Source organism: Cyprinodon tularosa, unplaced genomic scaffold, assembly GCF_016077235.1.
Source record: "Cyprinodon tularosa strain WSP-4 unplaced genomic scaffold, ASM1607723v1 ctg70, whole genome shotgun sequence".
Classification (NCBI taxonomy): domain Eukaryota; kingdom Metazoa; phylum Chordata; class Actinopteri; order Cyprinodontiformes; family Cyprinodontidae; genus Cyprinodon; species Cyprinodon tularosa.
Genome location: NW_024039452.1, coordinates 2,713,690 through 2,733,569, shown reverse-complemented (window position 1 = coordinate 2,733,569; position 19,880 = coordinate 2,713,690). Strand labels below are relative to the sequence as shown.

Genomic DNA, 19,880 nt, shown 5'->3' with positions numbered 1-19,880 from the left:
TTTATTTTATTTCAGTTTAATATGGCAAAAAAGTCAGAATTCTGAGATTAAAGTCAGAATTCTGAGAAAAAAGTCAGAATTCTGAGAAAAAAGTCAGAATTCTGAGAAAAAAGTCAGAATTCTGAGATTAAAGTCAGAATTGAGAAAAAAGTCAGAATTCTGAGAAAAAAGTCAAATTCTGAGATTAAAGTCAGAATTCTGAGATTAAAGTCAGAATTCTGAGATTAAAGTCAAAATTCTGAGAAAAAAATCAGAATTCTGAGATTAAAGTCAGAATTCTGAGATTAAAGTCAGAATTGAGAAAAAAGTCAGAATTTTTAGATTAAAGTCAGAATTTTGAGATTAAAGTCAGAATTTTGAGATTAAAGTCAGAATTCTGAGATTAAAGTCAGAATTGAGAAAAAAGTCAGAATTCTGAGAAAAAAGTCAGAATTTTGAGATTAAAGTCAGAATTCTGAGAAAAAAGTTTTCCCATGTTCAACTGAAATAAAAATAAAAATCAGTTAACTTTTTTTTTTTTTCAGTGGCCCTAATCCTCTTCCGTATGTTTGCCCTGTTAGAAGCCCTCTCTGGTTATTTATGTGGAAAAACACAACGAGCACCAGTGTTACATTATTGGACAAATAAGATAACAAGAAATTCAAACAGTACCTTATTCTTTTATGTGTCCTAATGGGCATTTCTATTTGCAGCTTCCAGGTTAGGTGATTGTGTTGGAAGCTAGCAGATATTTCCTCTGGCATTTAATATTTGCACGTTTGCAGAACAAGATGAAGTCTGTTTTTTTATTTTTTTTAGTCGTTATATTGCTATTTTCATTTCAATTTTGCTCCATCGCCTCCCTCTAGCTTATGGTAAGTGATTGCAAACAAAACAATCAGCTAAGATATTCTGATTTTTATTAATGAAAGTGCAAAAATAAGACAGAAAACAAACCTCTAATCAAGTAAATATGGTCTGAATAATACTATTTCCAAGCTGGATGATGATGATGATGATGATGAGAAATACGTTAAAATATAACAGGAGGAAATAAAAGAATGGGAGACGTTTGGAAACCAGCAGTCTGATCATTATGAAATTGCAACACACAGACATCATTTCCTAAATGATGTGTTGCCGCATGCGGCGATATAAGTAGCACTATTGAACCGTTTCTTTACCGGTACTGAAACTAAATTAACTTTAGAGTCAAAATAATTAGATTCGCCACAATTATTGTTATTTTTTTCTGCCCAATATTTGAAATCCATAGCAGTCTGCTTGTTTTTTAAAATCATGCACGGTCGCTACCTGAGTAAAGGTGGCATTAAACAGCACGCTGACGTCGAGCTTATTTTTAATCAGCTCCGACGCTGCAGCAGACAACCTGAGGTTGAGTTGTTGGCTGCTAATGGCGCGGAGCTAATCATGTTACGCATTACAGCTGAGTTTGGATCAAACTGTGGCAGCTGCTCGCTGTATTCAGTGTAGAAGCATAACTGGCCTTATCCCCTCATAGTTGAATGAAGCATCAGCTCATGTTTTGGGGGATGTTTTCTTTCTCTAATTGAAAATCGATTGCTTTAGCACGGTTAGTATGGAGTTAATTTAGTTCCATTATTACTGCAAACAAAAGAAAGAGGGGGAAAAAATACAGCAATTCAATTAAATTTAGCTAAATTTAGCAAGTTAGTGTCAACTGAGAGCTCTTTATCGCCACCTATAGGGAAACTCTGAACTCCAAAACGAATAATTTTCTCAGCGGTGTTTTTCCGGAGTCCTATTGGTTCCCTTTCCTCAAACATTGCACGCTTTAACCCGGTCTGTGGTTCTGTTATTTTGTAATCTTTATCCACTGACCAGTTTAAGGTTAAGTGGAACCATCAGAAAACCGTCACTGATTTCCTCCTGCTTCATTCTGTCTCCAGTCAGTCCCAGCGACAGCAGCAGGACGTTTGGGCTCACCCCGGTCCGACCTTTAGAGACCCCCTCTATCAAGCAGTCCAATGGAGACCTGAGGTTGAACCCACACTGGAGGCCCCAGAGCCCAAAGAGTCCAAAAAGCCCGAAAGTTCTGCGGCTGAGTCCTCAGGAAAGCAGGTACAAGAGAACTTTAAACCATTAGCAAAGGATTAGCTAGTTTATTTGACATAAAAATAATATATATAACAGACAAAACAGAAAACAAAAAAAGAGTGAAAATTTCTGCTTCCAGTTTGTCGATGAGGGCCAAGCTGCTGGGGTCAGACAGCAACGAGAACGGAGACTCCATGGATGACTTTGAGGAGTACCGCCCCCCCACACCGACCCCAGCCTCCTCTCAGAACGGTACCCCTCCCTCTTCCACTCTTAGCTGCCATTAACATTCACAAGAGTCTGGAAGTGTGAATTAGAAACCGAAGCTGGATGAATAATAAATATGTTGAACTCTTTTTCTTAAAACTTTCTCTTTCTGCAGGCTCCTCATCCAAGGACAGCCTGCGGCTTCCTCCCTCTCAGGGAGACTCCGGCAGCGAGGAGGGGGGCTACTCTCCGGCCGGCTCCCCCATGCCTGAGAGGGGTTCTCTTGGCAGCATGATCAAGAACACACACCGGGCGTTGCTAGGTTGCGGCTCCCTCTTGGCCTCCGTGGCACTCGGCCGAGGCTTGGATGTCCCCCCTCGGGTGCCGCCTCGAACTAACCCCCCATCCTCCGAGGAGCGCGCCTCCTTTGAACTTGAGATCTCCCACCCTAGACCTCTAATAACAGACCCCCCTGTGGTGGACGACCTGATTACCTTCTCCACCTCTGAGCCGCTCCCTAGACCCCTGTTGGATTTAGCCCTGCAGTACCAAGAGCTGAAGCCGCTGCCCCTGGCGCCGCCTCCTCCAAATCCCAGAGAGAGGTCCGGACCTCGAACGCCGCAGACGCACCACAGCCCGACGAGTCCCGGGACCCCGATGCAGCAGGACGGAGCCGTTCCAGCAGACTGGACCGCTAGTTCTGGTTCCAGCAACGGAGAGCTGAGCAGCGATGGATGGGAGCACAGACCCGACAGGAGGAGGAGGTCCAGCTACGGCCTGCATGCTTCTCAGTTAGGTCAGTGTGTTTCCTTCCCTTTTCAGTTGGAGGCTCTATGCCTGAACAAGAGATTGCATCAGATTGCAGGATGTTTTTCTTTAAAGTTTCATCTCTTCCCCAGATTGGGTTTTAAATATTTTTTTTTGTAATTGAGCTTCACAATTCATCTGCGGTCCCTGACTGAACTCTGAAATCTGAATCCGGCTTTAACCTTGAATTATGCACCTTCCCAGCATAACAATGTTCCCGAACACCACTCTCATTGTCTTCCTCTTCAGATAGACTTTTTTTTTTTCCTTTTTCATTTAACTGCAGGAGCTTTTTCATTTGCATCAAAGCTTCTCCGCAGCCATTTGCATATCTCAGGTAGCAGCTGGCCCTCGCCGTACTTCACTGCTAATACTTGCTAAGCAGAGCAATCGACCTTTTTTATTTTTCGTGCTGTTTTCACTCTTCCAAGATTGACTTTCCTTTCGTTGAATATAGTTGAGGACGAGTGCAGCACATTGGACAGAATTGAGGCAAATTCAGTGCTGCTGATTTGTTCGGTCTGTCTGCAGGATGGGCGGCCCGAATCGGGCTGGAGTAAAATCTTCACATCACACATTTCATTTTTTTAGACCCACTTTTGCCGCTCACCTCACTGTATGATTCTTTTTTTTTTTTTTTTTAGCAACACAGTTTTTTATAATACAATTCATTTTATTTATATGGCTCCAATTCACAACACATCATCTCATTGCACTTCATAGAAGCACACTTGGGTTTCAAGGAGACAGAAGAGACAGAAAAAATGAATATAGAAGTACGGATCCATAAATAGAAGTCCATGAGAGAAACGGGACTAAAGGGTAAAAACGGGCCCAACTCCACCCTCTGTAGTTAAAATTGTTTCGAGCTGATGTTTCGATCCAGGGTGGTGGCTAGGGGTGTAAATCACACCCATCATGGCGATTCGATTCAGTATCGATTTCCTGACCCAACGATTCGATTATTTTCGATACTCAAGAATACACCACGATACGATTCAATTTGATTAATTTGTTCTTTTTTTTCTTTTTTCCAACTTAAAGGCTAGACAATGTTTCAAATTTGAAATAAATCAATGAAAGCTGTAATATTGTTATGCATTTTTTTTTTTAGAAACAACAGCAAATAACAGAAGTAGAAAAGTTGCATCAAAAAATACTACAAAAATACTGCACATGATCAGTGCAATGAGTGCAATGCAATACCTCGGCTCCAGACTACCCCGCCCAAATTGTAGCTGACCGCAGACAGTGCATCAGACAGAGGCCGGCTTGTTTTGTTTTTATGACCGAAATTGCGGAAAACAACTCGTGAAGTTTGACCCGCTAGAAGAGCGAGGTGCACGAGAACGCTGGGACCCTTTTTCCACCTGGATCTCCGCTCTTTTTGGCCCTCATGTCCCTCCGTCGTCGGACTAAACTCACCCCCACTTCCTCGCCGCCTCGGCCGTATCTAGACCCACAGTGTGTAGCACAGACCACGCTTCAATATTGAGCATAAATAAAAAATGTCTGTGTCAAGCTCACTGCAACACACTGCTGTAAGAGTATAACCAGGAAGCGAGGTAGGAGGGCAAAATAGGTTTAGCGCCACCGCAGCACGGGAGGAGAATTACGCCCAGGAGCAAATGGATGAAAATAGACCAGAGGGAAAAAAAAACATAAATCGATACTATTGTGGACGAATCGATGCATCGGATCGTCGGCTGTTGGATCGATGCATTGATACAAAACGATTATTATTTACACCCCTAGTGGTGGCACAGCCACCCAGAGTCCAGAGGAATCTACTGAAGCTGTGTTTCCATTAACTACTTTAAATTTCACAAATTGTAATTTAGGAAAACTATTTTTTTAAATGGAAACTCCCATTTTTCTAAATGTCAACGATTACATTTCCAAAAGCTCCTATGGCAACTTCTTTTTTTTCCTGCATTGTACAAGTCACCTAATCTGCAACGGGACTTTACTGCCTTGTAAAGAAATGGAGAAGACCACAAGTAGTTGGAGGATAATGGCCTGTTTGGATTCATACGGAGACTGAGGCCGTTTCTTAATTCAAGGGAACACGGAGTACGGACTCGCATCCTCTCCAAGTATGTTCTTGAGAAGAACACAGGAAAGTGTGGACTCGGGGAGAACGGGAGCACGCACCATAAATATGGGTCAATTGGAGCAGAGGCGTACTCGTGACGTCACCATACCACTCTAGATAATAATAAATTCTTACTTTTTTCATTTAGTGGGGGAATAATAGTTAACACAGTCAGATAAACATAAATAAAATTAATATTTTCCCAAATAAAACCAAAAAATTACCATGAGGGCCAGCGGTACTTTACACATGGCTATGCAGAGAGAGGCTGCTGCCGACGGGCTAACATTGCGGTTAGCCTCGGAGGTTTGCTGGTTGCCGCGGTCCTCTCAACATCTGAACTTTTTTTTTAAATTACGCACCAAATCAGTAAATGGGCCATATAGTGACGCTTAAAAGTATAATCTCGCCTCAAATTATCTAAAAAAATACTTTTATTGAACAACGGCAACGTAAAAAATAACTTTTAACTATACTCTGAGCTCTGTTAGCGGTCCATTGGTAGCTGCTGCGGTGCATGCTGGGATAGCTGTCAATCTGGAGAATGGACAACTCTGCTCTGATGCATGCTGGGTAAAGAGGGAGGGGCGAGAACAACATCTGTTTTTTTGTTTTGTTTTTTTTGTTCCCAGCCGTTTCTTGTGAATTGGAACTGCACTAGGACTGAGGCTGATGACGTTTCACGAGTACACGAGCAAATTAGAACGCACAAGTACGCATATTGAGAAACATCGCGTGTATTTTTGCGATGATGACTTGTGGATGAAATGTGGATATATCTTTTGTGTTTACTTTTTATGCTGCCATGTTGTTTTCAAGAGATATGTTGTTAACAACTGTATTTATGTGCAGTTTAATTGCAATTATTATTTAATGGAATTGCAAAAATTTGTGTTTTTTTGAAACTGTCAGAATAGCGAAAGTTTTACACACATCTGTTATAGAAGCTCAACTTTTGATGAGCAAAAGAAAATATAAAGTTAGGGGTTGAACTGCCAGATTACATGATAAATATGAGCCTGGTTCTGCTGGCGATTTCTTCTTGTTAAAAGGGAGTTTTTCCTCTCCACTGTTGCTGGAAGCATGCTTTTTTTTTTTTTTTTTTTTTTTTTTTGATTTTCATTTCTTTTTTATGGAAAAATGTTAGTTATATTACAGTTATTTAAATGCCCAGAGGGAGAAACAAACAAGAACAGTTTGGAGACAGCAGAAACAAACACTAAGGAAGGCAACTGCAACTTAACCAAGAAAGAAACGGGGAAAGTGGTCGGGTAAAACGAGATGCCCGCTGTGGGATTGGCGTTAAGAGGGAGAATAAATACTGCAGATGTCGTTAACACGAGAAAAACAGAAGGACGAACAGAGGAGAAGCATTGTCGTTCTCCTCTTCTCTTCTATTTCTGTCCTTCGTGGTACTTTAGCAGCATCTGGACCGAAACTTGTGGCAAACATCTGCAATCAACCAGAGGTTTTTAAACGCATAAAAGAGCAGATGAGCAAGCAGTGGGTGAGTTTCTTCAGCTGTGTGACCAGTGTGAGAAAGTGCTTCATGTTCACAAACACACAAATGACGACATTTAAAAAACAGCAAACCAGGGATTTTTTTTTTTTTTCCTCCATACTTAAAATTCACAATTTTACTACTTAAATACATGTTTCTGTAAGTATACAACATCTCAGAGTAATATTTAGTAGCTTAAGTGGCTCACATAGTATAAACATTCAACAGGCATATTAAACCTTGGCTGGTGGTGTTAAAATTCACATCCTGGCTCTACAGCTAAGCAGGTAAGAAACTATTATTGTAGTTTGCTACAAGCATGCTTAGTGTGAGGGATTGCCTTCGAGTCAATGAGTCGACTCAATAAACTGGTTTTCCTTAGATAGAAAACTTAAATCAATTTGACTTTATGATCTGGTGAACTGTAAAGGGCCTTGAGATGACATGTGTTGTGAATTGGCGCTATAGAAATAAACTGAATTGAATTGAATATAGAATGAAGCCGAATGATGAAATGCTGTCCCTATGTCCTCCAGCAGCTTAAGCCTATAGCAGCATAACTAAAGAGATTAAGTCATGATTCCTTAATCTGGAAGAACAGGAAACTGCTGTCCCCTCATTAAACAATAGCAGCATATTTTTATTCATCAAGGAGAATAAGAACATTATACAGAGCCATACCTCTGAAACTGCATGAACTATGTTCATAACTTTTAAATATGATGGAAAATAAGTGACTTTTATTTTAACTCAACAGCTAGATTTGTATTCAGCTTTGCTGAGTAGAATTATTTGAAATAATTCGTTTTTTGTGAGAATTTGGACAGAAAAGACTGAAATACTCCCCAAATAAGTAGTTTTCCACTCTGTGGTTTCTTATCATCATCATATTTGTGGACTAACACAAATATGTCCTTGTTTCCTCACTGATTTATGCCATCCCTGCCTGTCCTATCAGTTTAGCATGGCGGTCAAGTCTTTGTAGGTTAGCAGTTGTGCCAGGATGGATAAGAGCTCTTGTCAGAGGTTGGGAATATTGTTTCATAACCAAACCCTGCTTTAAACCTCTCGGCTGTTTTCTCCCTGACACATCTGGCTTTCACCGCTCGCTTTGTTCTCCTAATGTTCTGTAACAAACCTCTGAGGCTGAATGTGTAATAAGACTCAATTAGTTTTTTTTTTTTCCAGTGGATTTATTTTCCATGAGTCGATGCAATCAGCTGGTTTAGAAAACGTTGAACAACTCTGACTGTATGATCTAGTTGAATTGTCTCTGTGATGTGCATTGGGACGACGTGTGTTTTGACTTGGCGCTATTTAAAAAAACTGGACTAAATTGAAATTGCATTATTTTTGACTCCATAGAATAAATGAGGCTAAAGAGGATGATTGCAGAATTTTATTTTTAATGAAAACAAACGTAAAATTAGCTTCTAAGGCATTTTTTCCACCATATTATTTAATTTCTGCCTTAAAGCTGCAGTAGAGTCAGCTTTATGAGACGGTAAAGATTAAAGGAGAAGTCCGGTCAGCAAGGAATAATCAATTGATCATTATTTATACCTAAAACTAGAACTTTGTGAGGACTTAATGAATTTAGCTTTAATAAGTAACTCGCGATCACTGAGTTCGGGGTCGGCCATTTTTGCCCATATATAGTAACGCCTCCCTTCTGCCATTTATTTCTATATTTATTTCTATAGCACCAATATCATCAATGTCAACTTAAGACATGTCATAGACAGAAATCAATCAAAGAGTCCTGGTATATTGTAGCCTCGTGAGACCATCCTGATCTCGCGAGCTTTCACTTGCAGATCAGTCTGGAGACTCTCCGTTAAAGAAAATTTGGAGCCGTTCACCAAACGAACGTCCAATCAGCGTTGGCTTTGAGGCGGGTTGAGTTGTGACGCAACGAGAAGCGCGACAGTTCAATCTAAAGCACAAGGCGGCTTCAGCCGATGAAACTAGCGTTAGCGTGTCAATCGAGCAAGTTTTATCGGAATTACAGAGTATTTCTTCACTGAAAGAAGAGCAAAACACTGCTCTGGAGGCTTTTCTCAGAGGAAAAGATGTTTTTTCTCTTCTCCCGACTGGTTTCGGCAAGAGTAGCCTGGCTTGTGTTTGTGTTTTCGTCGTCGCTCTGTTAGTACGTCATATGCTTCGTTGATCTGATTGGTTTATTTGGCCCGTCTATCACCAACATAGGCCAATCAGCTAACCAGTATTTTCGCCCCTTCCCAAAATTACTTCAACGGAAGGTTTCCAGATGGATATGCGGAGCAAATCCATCTGGCGGAGTCAGGTTAGGTATATTGGTACAGATTTCAACATTTCTGAAACTATTTGTTTAACTTTAAAGGAGCAAAGGAGTAAAGGCTGTTAAAGTTTCATGATTTGTAAATTCAACGTCACTCAGTCCATGCTTATTGCCAATTATAAAGTAAAGGAGCAGGCAATGCAATTAAAGGAAAAGTCTGGTCAGCAAAGATAAAAAACGAAATAATTAAATCTAATAAAACTTATAATTTTCGTCACTGAGTCTTGGAGTGGCAATTTTTGCACAAATATAGTACCACCTCCCTCCTGCCATCTTCCGGCAATGACGTCACGGTGCGGTAAGCCTAGCGCCATTCTCCCCGCTTTACAAGCAAAATCAATGGGAACTACTAGACACATCTGCAGTCAACAATTATTGAAGATTTCCAGAGGACTTCAACATTGAAATTCAGCCGAGCTATAGTGAAACTGACTATGCCCATGTGCATGGCAGCTGGATGTTGGAATACATCGGGTAAAAGTTATTTTACCTTTCCGATTCCTGATCCTCCACGGATCGTCGTTGGATTGCCAACTCTAAGAGGGAGGATTTACCATCGAACTTATGGCCAGAGAGAAAAAACGTCGTTAATCCGTTGCTCTCTTCACATAGTGCACTGTTTGTCACCATTATGGATAATAGCGCGTTGTGACAAACACCAGATACAGCACTCGGACTTGATCAACAGCCGATACCGCACCGTGACGTCACAAACCGGTAGGTCCAGGGTTCCCGCGGGTCCTTCAAAAGTCTTAAAAGGCATTGAATTCTTCAAAATAAAACTAAGGCCTTAATTGGTATTAAAATGTCTTAAATCAGATCAAATCAAATCTTTCGTAGGTCTTAATTTTTAAAACATCATAAATAGGATTATTTTTATTTTTATTTATTTTTGTAATCTAAATAAAACGGTAAAATTGACAATTTTTTTTTATTATTTAAAAAATAACGGCTCGGCATTATTGGTTCCGTCTCGATAGCGGAACCAATAAAAGCGTTGTTGCGAGACATTTGGGAGATGCACCATTAACTTTTTGTCTGGAAAATATGAGCAAGTGTAAATGTAACGAAAATTGTCTCCAGCCAAGAGTTTTCTCCATGGCTAAAACCAGGGAACATACATGAGGCTCAGTGGATTTTATGCAAGAAGCGATTCAAGCTCGGAACGATGGGAATTAAGGCAGTGGAGTCGCATGCGAAGCGCGAAACACAAAGCGTCAAAATGGAGTTACCGAGAAACAGCCGGTATTTCTCAGTTTAGTTCCACCCTTGTCTCTGCAACGCCTCCACTTATCACCAAATCAAACATACTAGGAAAACCATACAAAGAAAAATAGCTGCAAAAAAGACTTAGCACTGGTTATGATGTGGCTTTAAAACTGATTTGTTTTGTTCCCCGCTAAAACAAAGTTTGTGAATTCAGTTAAATAATTGTTAAAATATATCTGTCATTTGTGTGTTTTTAGCTTTCTTCCTGTATGGGAAGCTTTTCAAAATTTGAAACATTAGTGCAGTGGTTTATGTTAAAATAAACCTTTGGATTAAGTTGTCGCAAGCAGGTTTTTCTTGTGTTTCTTGAGAATCTGGTCTTAAATTTTTATTTCAAGTTGCATTAAAAAGTCTTAAAAAGTCTTGAATTTAACTTGCCTTATGCTGTAGGAACCCTGGTAGGTGGCAGTAGGGTTCTTTGACAAACATGGATGCCTCCAGTAAAGCACATTCAAATGAAATTACTCTTAATTAAAAACACTTAACATTTATTGAAGTATGGAATAATTTCATACTTGAAATACTTTCAGAAGTTTGTATTCTGAATGTGACCGAACTTTTCCCTTAACCTTGCATCTGCTTGAAATGTTTCCCAAACTTAATATGAGACAAGACAATGATTAAGAAAGTGTGTTTCTTCATCATTGTGTTTAAACACCCTGATTTGTTTGTTGACTGGAGTGATGCTGGCGACAGACTGCCATGAGGTTTCCTGGCAGCTTGAATTTAAGACCTGAATTAATTAATTTATTTATTTAGAGGATTTTTCTCACTTTCTGATTTTTTATTTTTTTCCTTCCAAATATTCTGCTGCTCTTGTTTGGCGTCTGATTGCTCACTCTCGTCATCTGAAAAGCTCAGCAGCCTTTGAGGGTAACTGTTGATGTAAATAATACCATTTGGCAGACGCGTCACATTTGGAAACGGCAAATGTTCACTCAGGGTGATTTATTCTGAGTTTAATGTTCTTGTCAGCGCCAATTTATGCCTTGTCTGCTGCTCTTGCAGCTCTGTCAACTAGTTAAACAGCACTATGTTACACTTAATTGAGACTAATTACATCAACATTCTTCACTTGTAATTGCTGCGTTTCTTCTTCTTTTTTTTTTTTTCTGCAGTAGCGTCTTGCTTCGGCTTTTTTCTGATCGGATAAATGCTTTCTGAAAGTTTTGCTTTCTGCAGAATTTCAGGCAAAGTCTGAATTGAGATGAAAGGAGGGACTGATTTAAGCGCTCAGATCAGGAATGTCAAACTAACGGCTGCAGCTGTACAAATGAAACTTTAGATTTCATCATCTCTTTTACAAAGAGTGTCTTATTATAACTTTACCTCCATTTATTTTTTAGTTTTAGGCGCTTTGTACAAATAGTCTTTACCTCTACTTCATGACATGAGGCCTTTTTCTCTCTTGTAGGCCAGATAAAATGCAGTAAAGGGCTGTTTTTGGCCCGCAGGCCTTAAATTTGACACAGGAAATGATTAGATCCTGTTAAAGAAGAACTTTGATTATTTCAACAAATCAGCTGAAGAAAAATTAAACCGTTTTGCAAAATAAAAATTTTGAATAAATAAGAGGTGGACCAAAATATCAGCTGGCTGATATTTTTAGGCGATATCAGCATTTTCCCCCCTTCCGATCGGTATCAGCAGTTCCTGTAATTTTGTATTCATGGCAATAAATATTATGTTTAACTTGAGACTTTTTAACATTTTTATCATGCCAGTGGATTAACAGAAAGTCTTGAGTTCTTCAAAAAATCCGCCCCCCAAAAGAATGAAGAGCACATATAAATATAAATAATCAGTTGACCTTAAAAAAATCTATATTGATCCATTTCTAGTAATAAAAGGCTTGTGTCTCTAAATTGGGCAAAACAGCTCAGTCCGGTCTGAAGCTTCACGTCTGGACTGCTTTCCAACCCCCTATGGATGAAAAGCCTCCACAGCATGATACTGCCACAGCCATGCTTAGCAGCAGTATAAAGAAGGGGGATGGTGGAATTTTTAATTTAATTTTTTGGAAGCATACATAGCCTAATTAACATAGTCTATTAACTTAAAGCAATATGCTTTAAGTTAATGTTACGTGTCAGGTACGCCGGTCATTGACCTTGACCGAGGCACCTTACAGTAAAACTGCAGATTTTTTAGCCCTTTTTTACTCCATATTTATGGAGTTAAAGAAGGTAGAGATGCACTGATGTGTAAATCTGGGCCAATAACTGAAATTTGCTGATATCCTACATATATTTTTCTACCGAATCAATTCTCTGCTCCAGTTAAATACTAGCAGTCCTTACAGGGGTTGACGTTAAGGATTTTTACCACTTGCCCAAAGGGCAAGTGACTTTCACATTTCATTTGCCCAGAAACAATTTTTACTTGCCCAGTATAATGTTTGATAAATATAGTTCCTAATATTCATATTTTTTATATATATATATCAATGAAACATGTTTGTTTTTTAAATGTTTTTTTGTAATTCAGTATTTTTTAAGTTTCCAGGTTCCTGGTGTGTATATGCATACGTCAGATAATGAACTCAAGCCTACATTACCGTGTTAACATGCTTTTCAATCCTTCCTGCACATTCTTTTCAAACTAAACTTTGCTTTAAACTGTTGTGTGCTTGGAAAAATATAAATTGTAATGTTAAAAATCTCAAAAAAACCTGACAGGTTAAAAACTTAAGATAAATCACAAGACAGAAGTCAATGTCACAAATGAACAACTTTTATTTTAGAGTCACGGTGTGTTTATACAAGATGATACTATTAATGTAATGTGACTTTTCTAGAGAATCATTATACATAGTTATTTTATACAGGGTTTCCACAGTTTTACATCATTTCAGAATTCCCTGACTTTTAACTGACTCAGGATTAGTTTCCCCTGACAAAATAAATGCAGCAACAAGACAATAATAATTACGGAGCCCCTAAAGGGACATGGAGGGAGAAAATTAACTTTTGCGAGATCCTGCAAAAAATAAACTTTTGCGAGATCCTGCAAAAGTATTGCGGGATCTCGCAAAAGTATTGCGGGTTCTCGCAAAAGTATTGCGGGATCCCGCAAAAGTATTGCGAGATCTCACAAAAAATTTCTTTTTGTGAGATCTCGCAAAACTATTGCAGGATGTCGCAAAGTATTGTGAGATCTCGCAAAAAATAAACTTTTGCGAGATCCCACAAAACTATTGCAGGATGTCGCAAAAGTATTGCGAGATCTCGCAAAACTATTGCGGGATCTCGCAAAAGTTTATTATTTTTTCCCCTCCATGTCCCTTTAGGGGCTCCGTAAATAATAACATAACAGGTCACCAATTTAACATGTTTAGCTCTATAACATTTAAATGCACCTCTCCAATGTCTAAGAGAAAAAAAATTTAATGAAAATTTTTTAATGTATGACCTGCATCACTGTACAGAAGACTGCCATATGATAGCGCTTTCTAGCTTGTTTGTCGTTTTGGTAACTACATCAAAATTACCGCTAGGTGGACAAAAATCACGCCATCTGGCGGAAAATCACGTGTCTTTTTCAAATCACGCGAAAATGTGTAAAAAACAACAAAAATGGCGCCGGCGGCAAATGCAATGAAATTTGTACTCTCCCAACAATAGAGATCGGGCGATGGTAAACGTCGAGCCCTGCCTTAGCTATATCACAGTCCGGTGGTCTCCATGGTGTTTGTTCATTAGTTGCTTGCAGACAAATTATTAATGTTGCTTTAGAGCATCAGATCATGTGTTTCTGCTCCGTAATGTAAGGTTGAAGGGTAACACTGGTTTATTTTTGTCTCTCAGTTTTAGATCTGCCGCTTTGCCAGGACACTCTGGATTATGAGGACAAGACTTCTGTGCCGTACGCCCTCCATCCCAACCCGGCGCTCTGGAGCCCCAAAACTCGCCGCCTGGAGGTCAGCGTCATTCCGAGGCCACGCCCATCCCCTATCCGGCCTCGCATCGACCCGTGGAGCTTCATCTCTGCTGGCGGCGGCATCTCAGGCGGCGGCCGTAGCCCGCTCCGGTCGGACGGCCACCCCCTGGGCTACAAGCCGTCCCCCACCAACCCCTTCACCAGCTGCGACCCTTTCCCCTCCCCGGACTGCGACCCCTTCACCCTCAAGGCGGACCCTTCCTGCAGCTCCGACGGCTCCTCCCCCTTCGACCCTTTCTCCGCTCCCTTTCCGACCTCCCGCTCGGCGCCCTGCTCCGCCAACGGCTCCCCGACGCTGCCGTCGTTCCGCATCGCGCCCATCAGCCCGGCGGACCCGGCCTTCATGGACCTGCGCTGGGCGGCCTGCGGCAGGCCTCTGGATATGACCAAAGAGAGGGCGCTCCCCAGCAGAACTCTGGGGCTGAAGCCCTTCAAGTCTCCGACGCAGCTCAGAGACGATCGGTTCTGAACGCAGACGTGGATTTTCTGAAATGCAGCCGATCAGTCCAGGAACATTTTCACTACTGTTTATTTCTCCAGAATGAAAAGTCTGGAAAGGGAGGGAGCGGCGGGCATGGAGGGGCTTATTTATATACCAGCCTGGTGCTTTGAGAAGCAGAACACCAGTGGAAAGGTGGTACAATACATTGTGGGATATCAGCCTGTGAACCAATCGCTGGTGCCAATTTCATCTTTCCTGTGTGTCCCTTTTAAAGGAGCAGAATACAGATCAGCAGCCTCATCTTGAGCTTCTGTCAGCGCTGCTCCTATCACCCGCTTTCATCTCCAGGAGGCTTTGAAGCGTTGTGACAATGAAGAGGTGGATCCGGCCATTTTTCTCCTTTTTTACAGCTTTATTCGCCTCTAACGGCTCCGCAGACTGAAAGCATTCAGGACAATGAAAGAAAATTGGTGTGCCTTTATTTTGTGAAGTCTTTTTTTTTTTTTCTTTTTGTTAATATATCTCTTAAAGGTTCCCTGAACCGTTTATCTGGTTCTCAGATAAAATGCTATGAAAAAATTTGACCTAAATTTCCAGATCATGTACAAAAAAAAAGAAAAAAACACCAAATCATCTGCGTTTGAGTGTGCATCATTGTTTGAAGAAAGCTTCTTTTCTCTCTACTTTTTTTTTTTTTTTCTTTATGGGAGAATCCACTCAGTAGATATTCTCGGCCGCTCGTGAAACTCAAGACAAAACCGCGACCCGAGGGCGAAGTGGAAAGCATTCCAGTCACATTCCTCTGGAATTGCCAGGAATTGGGCCAGAGCCACTGGGCTGGCAGGCGACGCGGCGAGGCACAGGAAGCGGGACGGGGAGCCCTCTGCACCCCTCCTCCTCATGCCAGAGAACACCGCCGAGCATCGCCATGCCGCCGGACAAAAGGTGCTTACAAAAAGCCGTTTTGCGGCCGTGTGAGGTGCCAGGCGGGGATTCACGTGCAGTCAGTGCATCTACAGATGGCGGGGACACAAATAGACTTCATTACACTCGTAAAATCTTTGTGTGGTGTTTGTAAAAACCTTTGAAAGCTTTAATAGAAGGAAATCACTCATTTAAAATCTGCAGTCGTTACATAATTAGAATCTGGAGTTTATAATAAAACAGTTTAAAAGCATTATTACATCTTTCCACTTTCAGCTTTTATTTAAAAACTCCAAGCTGCTCTTTTTCAGAAAGATTTGTCCGTATTCTGAAGTACTTAAATCCAACAAATAGGTCTGAATTTTAATTTTCTTTCCTTAATAAAACCTTTCCACATCAGGATGTTAATGATTCAATTAGTTAAAATCCCGCTGCGTGTCCCCGTTTGGCCCGCTCTGAGGTTTTAACATCCCCCGCTATCCGCAGGTCCCTCTGTCACACGTGCCGCCGCCAGGTTGCCAAGCAACTAGCTGAGACATTTAGGCCAACTTCTGCAGTCAAATTGGTTGATTTTATGTTTTTTTTTATTTTTTGGTAACGTTTGCTCAGAGGCTGGCTGGATGTTTGGCTTCATGCTTTGCATCGGTTTCCCTCGTTTTAATTAGTATTTGATCAAACTCTCTGGAGGACGAAGGAATCCGGTGTCGGATGTTATCCATTGTGATTCCGGTTGATGGGGCCACGTGAAATGTTCACCTTTAGCTAAACTTGCTGCTGACTTCTTATCCTCAGGATTGTGTTTAATATCACACAGATGATTAAAACCAGAACTCCTTATTAATAAGCACCTTATTAGCAATCCGTTATGGATGCAGCTGGAAGAGACTCGCTCATTAAGAGACGTCCTGTTGGAGGAGAATAGGTGTCAAATTATACAGTCTAGATTCTGACGGGGTTCATGCGGTAGGGTGTGAGTATGGAGTGAATTTTGATCCATTATTGTTGCAAGCAAAATCCAATTTTGAAAAAACGAAACCCCCCCCCCCAAAAAATACTTTTTTTGTAAATTGCAATAAAAAAAGAATGCAATTCAGCATTAAACATTTGGAAAACTTTCTGATAAAAAAAAAGATTTTGATAGTAACTTTTTTCAGATTTATTTTTTTTTTTTTCAGAATCTTTTTAAAATCTTTTATTTTTTTTCCATTTATATAATGTATGGAGTGAATTTTGATCCATTATTGTTGCAAGCAAAATCCAATTTTGAAAAAACGATTTCCCCCCCCAAAAAATACTTTTTTTGTAAATTGCAATAAAAAAAGAATGCAATTCAGCATTAAACATTTGGAAAACTTTCTGATAAAAAAAAAGATTTTGATAGTAACTTTTTTCAGATTTATTTTTTTTTTTTTCAGAATCTTTTTAAAATCTTTTATTTTTTTTCCATTTATATAATGTATGGAGTGAATTTTGATCCATTATTGTTGCAAGCAAAATCCAATTTTGAACCCCCCCCCCACCACCACCACCAAAAAAAAAAAAAAATTACAACGAAAAACAATGCAATTCAGCATTAACCATTTGGAAAACTTTCTAATATATAAAAAAAGATTTTGATAGTAACTTTTCTCAGATTTTATTTTTTTCAGAAATTCTTTTTAAAATCTGTATTTTTTTTCCTCTATATATATATAATGTATGGAGTGAATTTTGATCCATTATTGTTGCAAGCAAAATCCAATTTTGAAAAAACTCTTTCCCCCCCCAAAAAAAATACTTTTTTTGCAAATTACAATAAAAAAGAATGCAATTCAGCATTAAACATTTGGAACACTTTCTGATAAAAAAAAAAAAAAAGATTTTGATAGTAACTTTTCTGAGATTTTTTTTTTTTTCAGAAATTCTTTTTAAAATCTTTTATTTTTTTCTATTTATATAATTTTTTCAAATTTTTTTTTTATTTCTTTTTTTCAGATTAAGTTCTACGAATTCCATTCTAATTGCGTTTCACAGACCTCATTCTCTCCAGGCCAACACCAACGCTCGTTAACTTTACTTTAACTTTTTTTTACTTTAACTAAAATAAATAAAAATTTCAAAACAAATCTGTAAAAAAAAAAAAAAAAAAAAAGGCTCATGTTTAAAAAATAAAATCTGAAAATATGAAAATATGTTAAGAATGTATATATTCTTTGTTTTTTAAAGTAAGAAAAAAATGAGAAAATAAAAAAAAACTGAGAAAACTGTAAAATTACTTTCCAAACCTTTTTTTTGATTACGTTTTTCAAAGTTTCATTTGTTGATTTTGATTTTGTGTTTTTCGCAACAATAATGAAAGAAAAGTCACTCCATATATTGTATATCTCCAGTTCCAGATGGAAAAGCTTTTTGGTGTAACTGGGAAAGTTTGTTGATGATAAGACATTGTAGCTCTAACAGTCATCAGGTATTTGGTTAATTTAATTTACCATACAAATTTACCTTACCTTACTCCTTTCCTCCTCACATCGTGTTCACCTTTTGCTACCCACTTCCTGTTTTCTTTTTCCTACTAAGTCCTGACATTTACGGGGACTGAGCTCCGTAACGATGCAGGCGAAGATTGAGAGAGATTGTTTTTCTCTTCACCACTTTCTGCTCTACTCCAAATCATTTACCCTTTACTTCTTCATTGGATACCTTTCAGTTTCAGAGGTTTTAATGGATACAGAGAATTCATCATCGTCTTGTTCCTTCCTTAGTGACTTTCAATTCAGTGTTGGTATCTTTCAGGGCTGCAAAGCTTAAAGTCACAATCATCAATTTAAATAAGTGCAATAAGTCTTAATAAGTTTCCCAAAGGACTGTTTGGATGCATTATTTCATAAAGTTTTCGTTGCCCTGCAAGGACACTTTTCACTGTCCTCCATTGGAGACAGCTGATCCAGATCAGGGGCTGCCATGTTTTTCCATGCACTATTAGTTTTTTAACACTTTTCCCCACTGGGGAACAAACCTTTGAACAAAATGTCAACGATAAAAGGGAGCACTAGTAGATGTCATCATTATTTTGCTTTTAGTTCAAGTTTAAAAGCCCAGACTTTTCCAGATGGACCTTCCTTACATAGTGAAGAAGCATTAAAGTTCCCTGAGTGGTTCTAAATGTCTCATTCAAAAATTATTTTTCATTTTCCCTACAAATTTTTGAGGCTCATTGGCTCCCCCTGGTGGTCCCTGATTAAAAATAAATAAAAAAGAGAAGGCGTCCCGGAAGCTCATCAACATTATGAACATCAATCTCAAGAAAAATTAGATTGATCTCAGTATTGACGTCACAATTTTCTTATTTTTTATTAAATAAGTTGAATTAAATTTTAAAAATAGTAAACATTCTGTCTGAATTAGCTGATAACATAATTGTAAACATAGAGTAGCTCCTAGCAGCAGTGTACAGGCAGCCAGCTCCACTTCATAGCTTAAGATGTCTTTAATTAATTGAACAAAAGAGTAAAATCAAAATAGAACAGAAAGGTCTGCTTTAAAAACTAGTTAAGAGGACCAGTATTTTATAATTTACAATGATCCACCCCTGCAAGGCAGACATGCAGATGACCGGGGATGTGAGTGAACAGTTATTATGTCAGAGCTGCGTTATGATAGTCGTTACCTTTGGGCAGCTGCTGTGTTCAACAGAAGGAAGTGATATAAAAAAAGAAAGTGCTAAAAGTAACAGAGATGATTGAAATGTTTGGGAAATTGCTTCTGTCACCCGTTTTCTGCGTGAAGTATCCTCTTCAAGCTGCCATTCAGCACGTCGTCTGGGCTGTGATTAGAATTTTCCTCCAGAAACTCTGTTAGAAAACATTTCTTGCCGGGTTTCCATTTAATAATTGAGGACCTAAAATATGAGTTGAAATAAAAGGAGTCTCTTGTGCTTCTCACAGATGATTACTTTTCCTACCTGCGTTCAGAGGGGGAATGTGTTTTTCTTTTTTCTGGTAATCACTTCTGCTACGGATTGACCCAGAATGAATAAGCGTTTGCTTTTACACACAGAAACGCTCCCCGTGTTCAGATTTCCCTGAACTTGGGTTTTCTAATTTGCAAGCTGGAAGGAGGAAGGCTCGACACATTTTATTCAGGCCGTCTTTGACAGGGATGTCTGATTCTTGGTTTCGGCTGTCAGATTTAAGAAGCATAGCTGTCAGTCCCCCCCTACCCCCTACCCCAAGCTGACAACTATTGCTTCAGGAAGAAAGTCCTGATGAGTCTCTGCATGTCCAGGTCCATCACCACCGTTACTGTCCTGAGCACAGCTGACAGGTAGTCGGGTCCCTCC

At 39.4% G+C, this 19,880-nt stretch overlaps 1 protein-coding gene across 1 annotated transcript in view; it reads left to right on the top strand.

Moving 5' to 3' along the window:
* The window catches only part of LOC119772143 (mitogen-activated protein kinase kinase kinase 11), a 78,393-nt gene extending 63,125 nt beyond the window's left edge, over positions 1-15,268 (top strand). The window contains exons 7-10 of the mRNA XM_038268449.1: positions 1,911-2,082; positions 2,198-2,310; positions 2,441-3,061; positions 14,064-15,268. Of these exons, the coding sequence (XP_038124377.1) occupies positions 1,911-2,082; positions 2,198-2,310; positions 2,441-3,061; positions 14,064-14,665 (1,508 nt within the window). The 3' untranslated portion in view covers positions 14,666-15,268. The remainder of the gene's footprint in view (positions 1-1,910; positions 2,083-2,197; positions 2,311-2,440; positions 3,062-14,063) is intronic.
* The last annotated feature ends 4,612 nt before the right edge of the window (positions 15,269-19,880 follow it).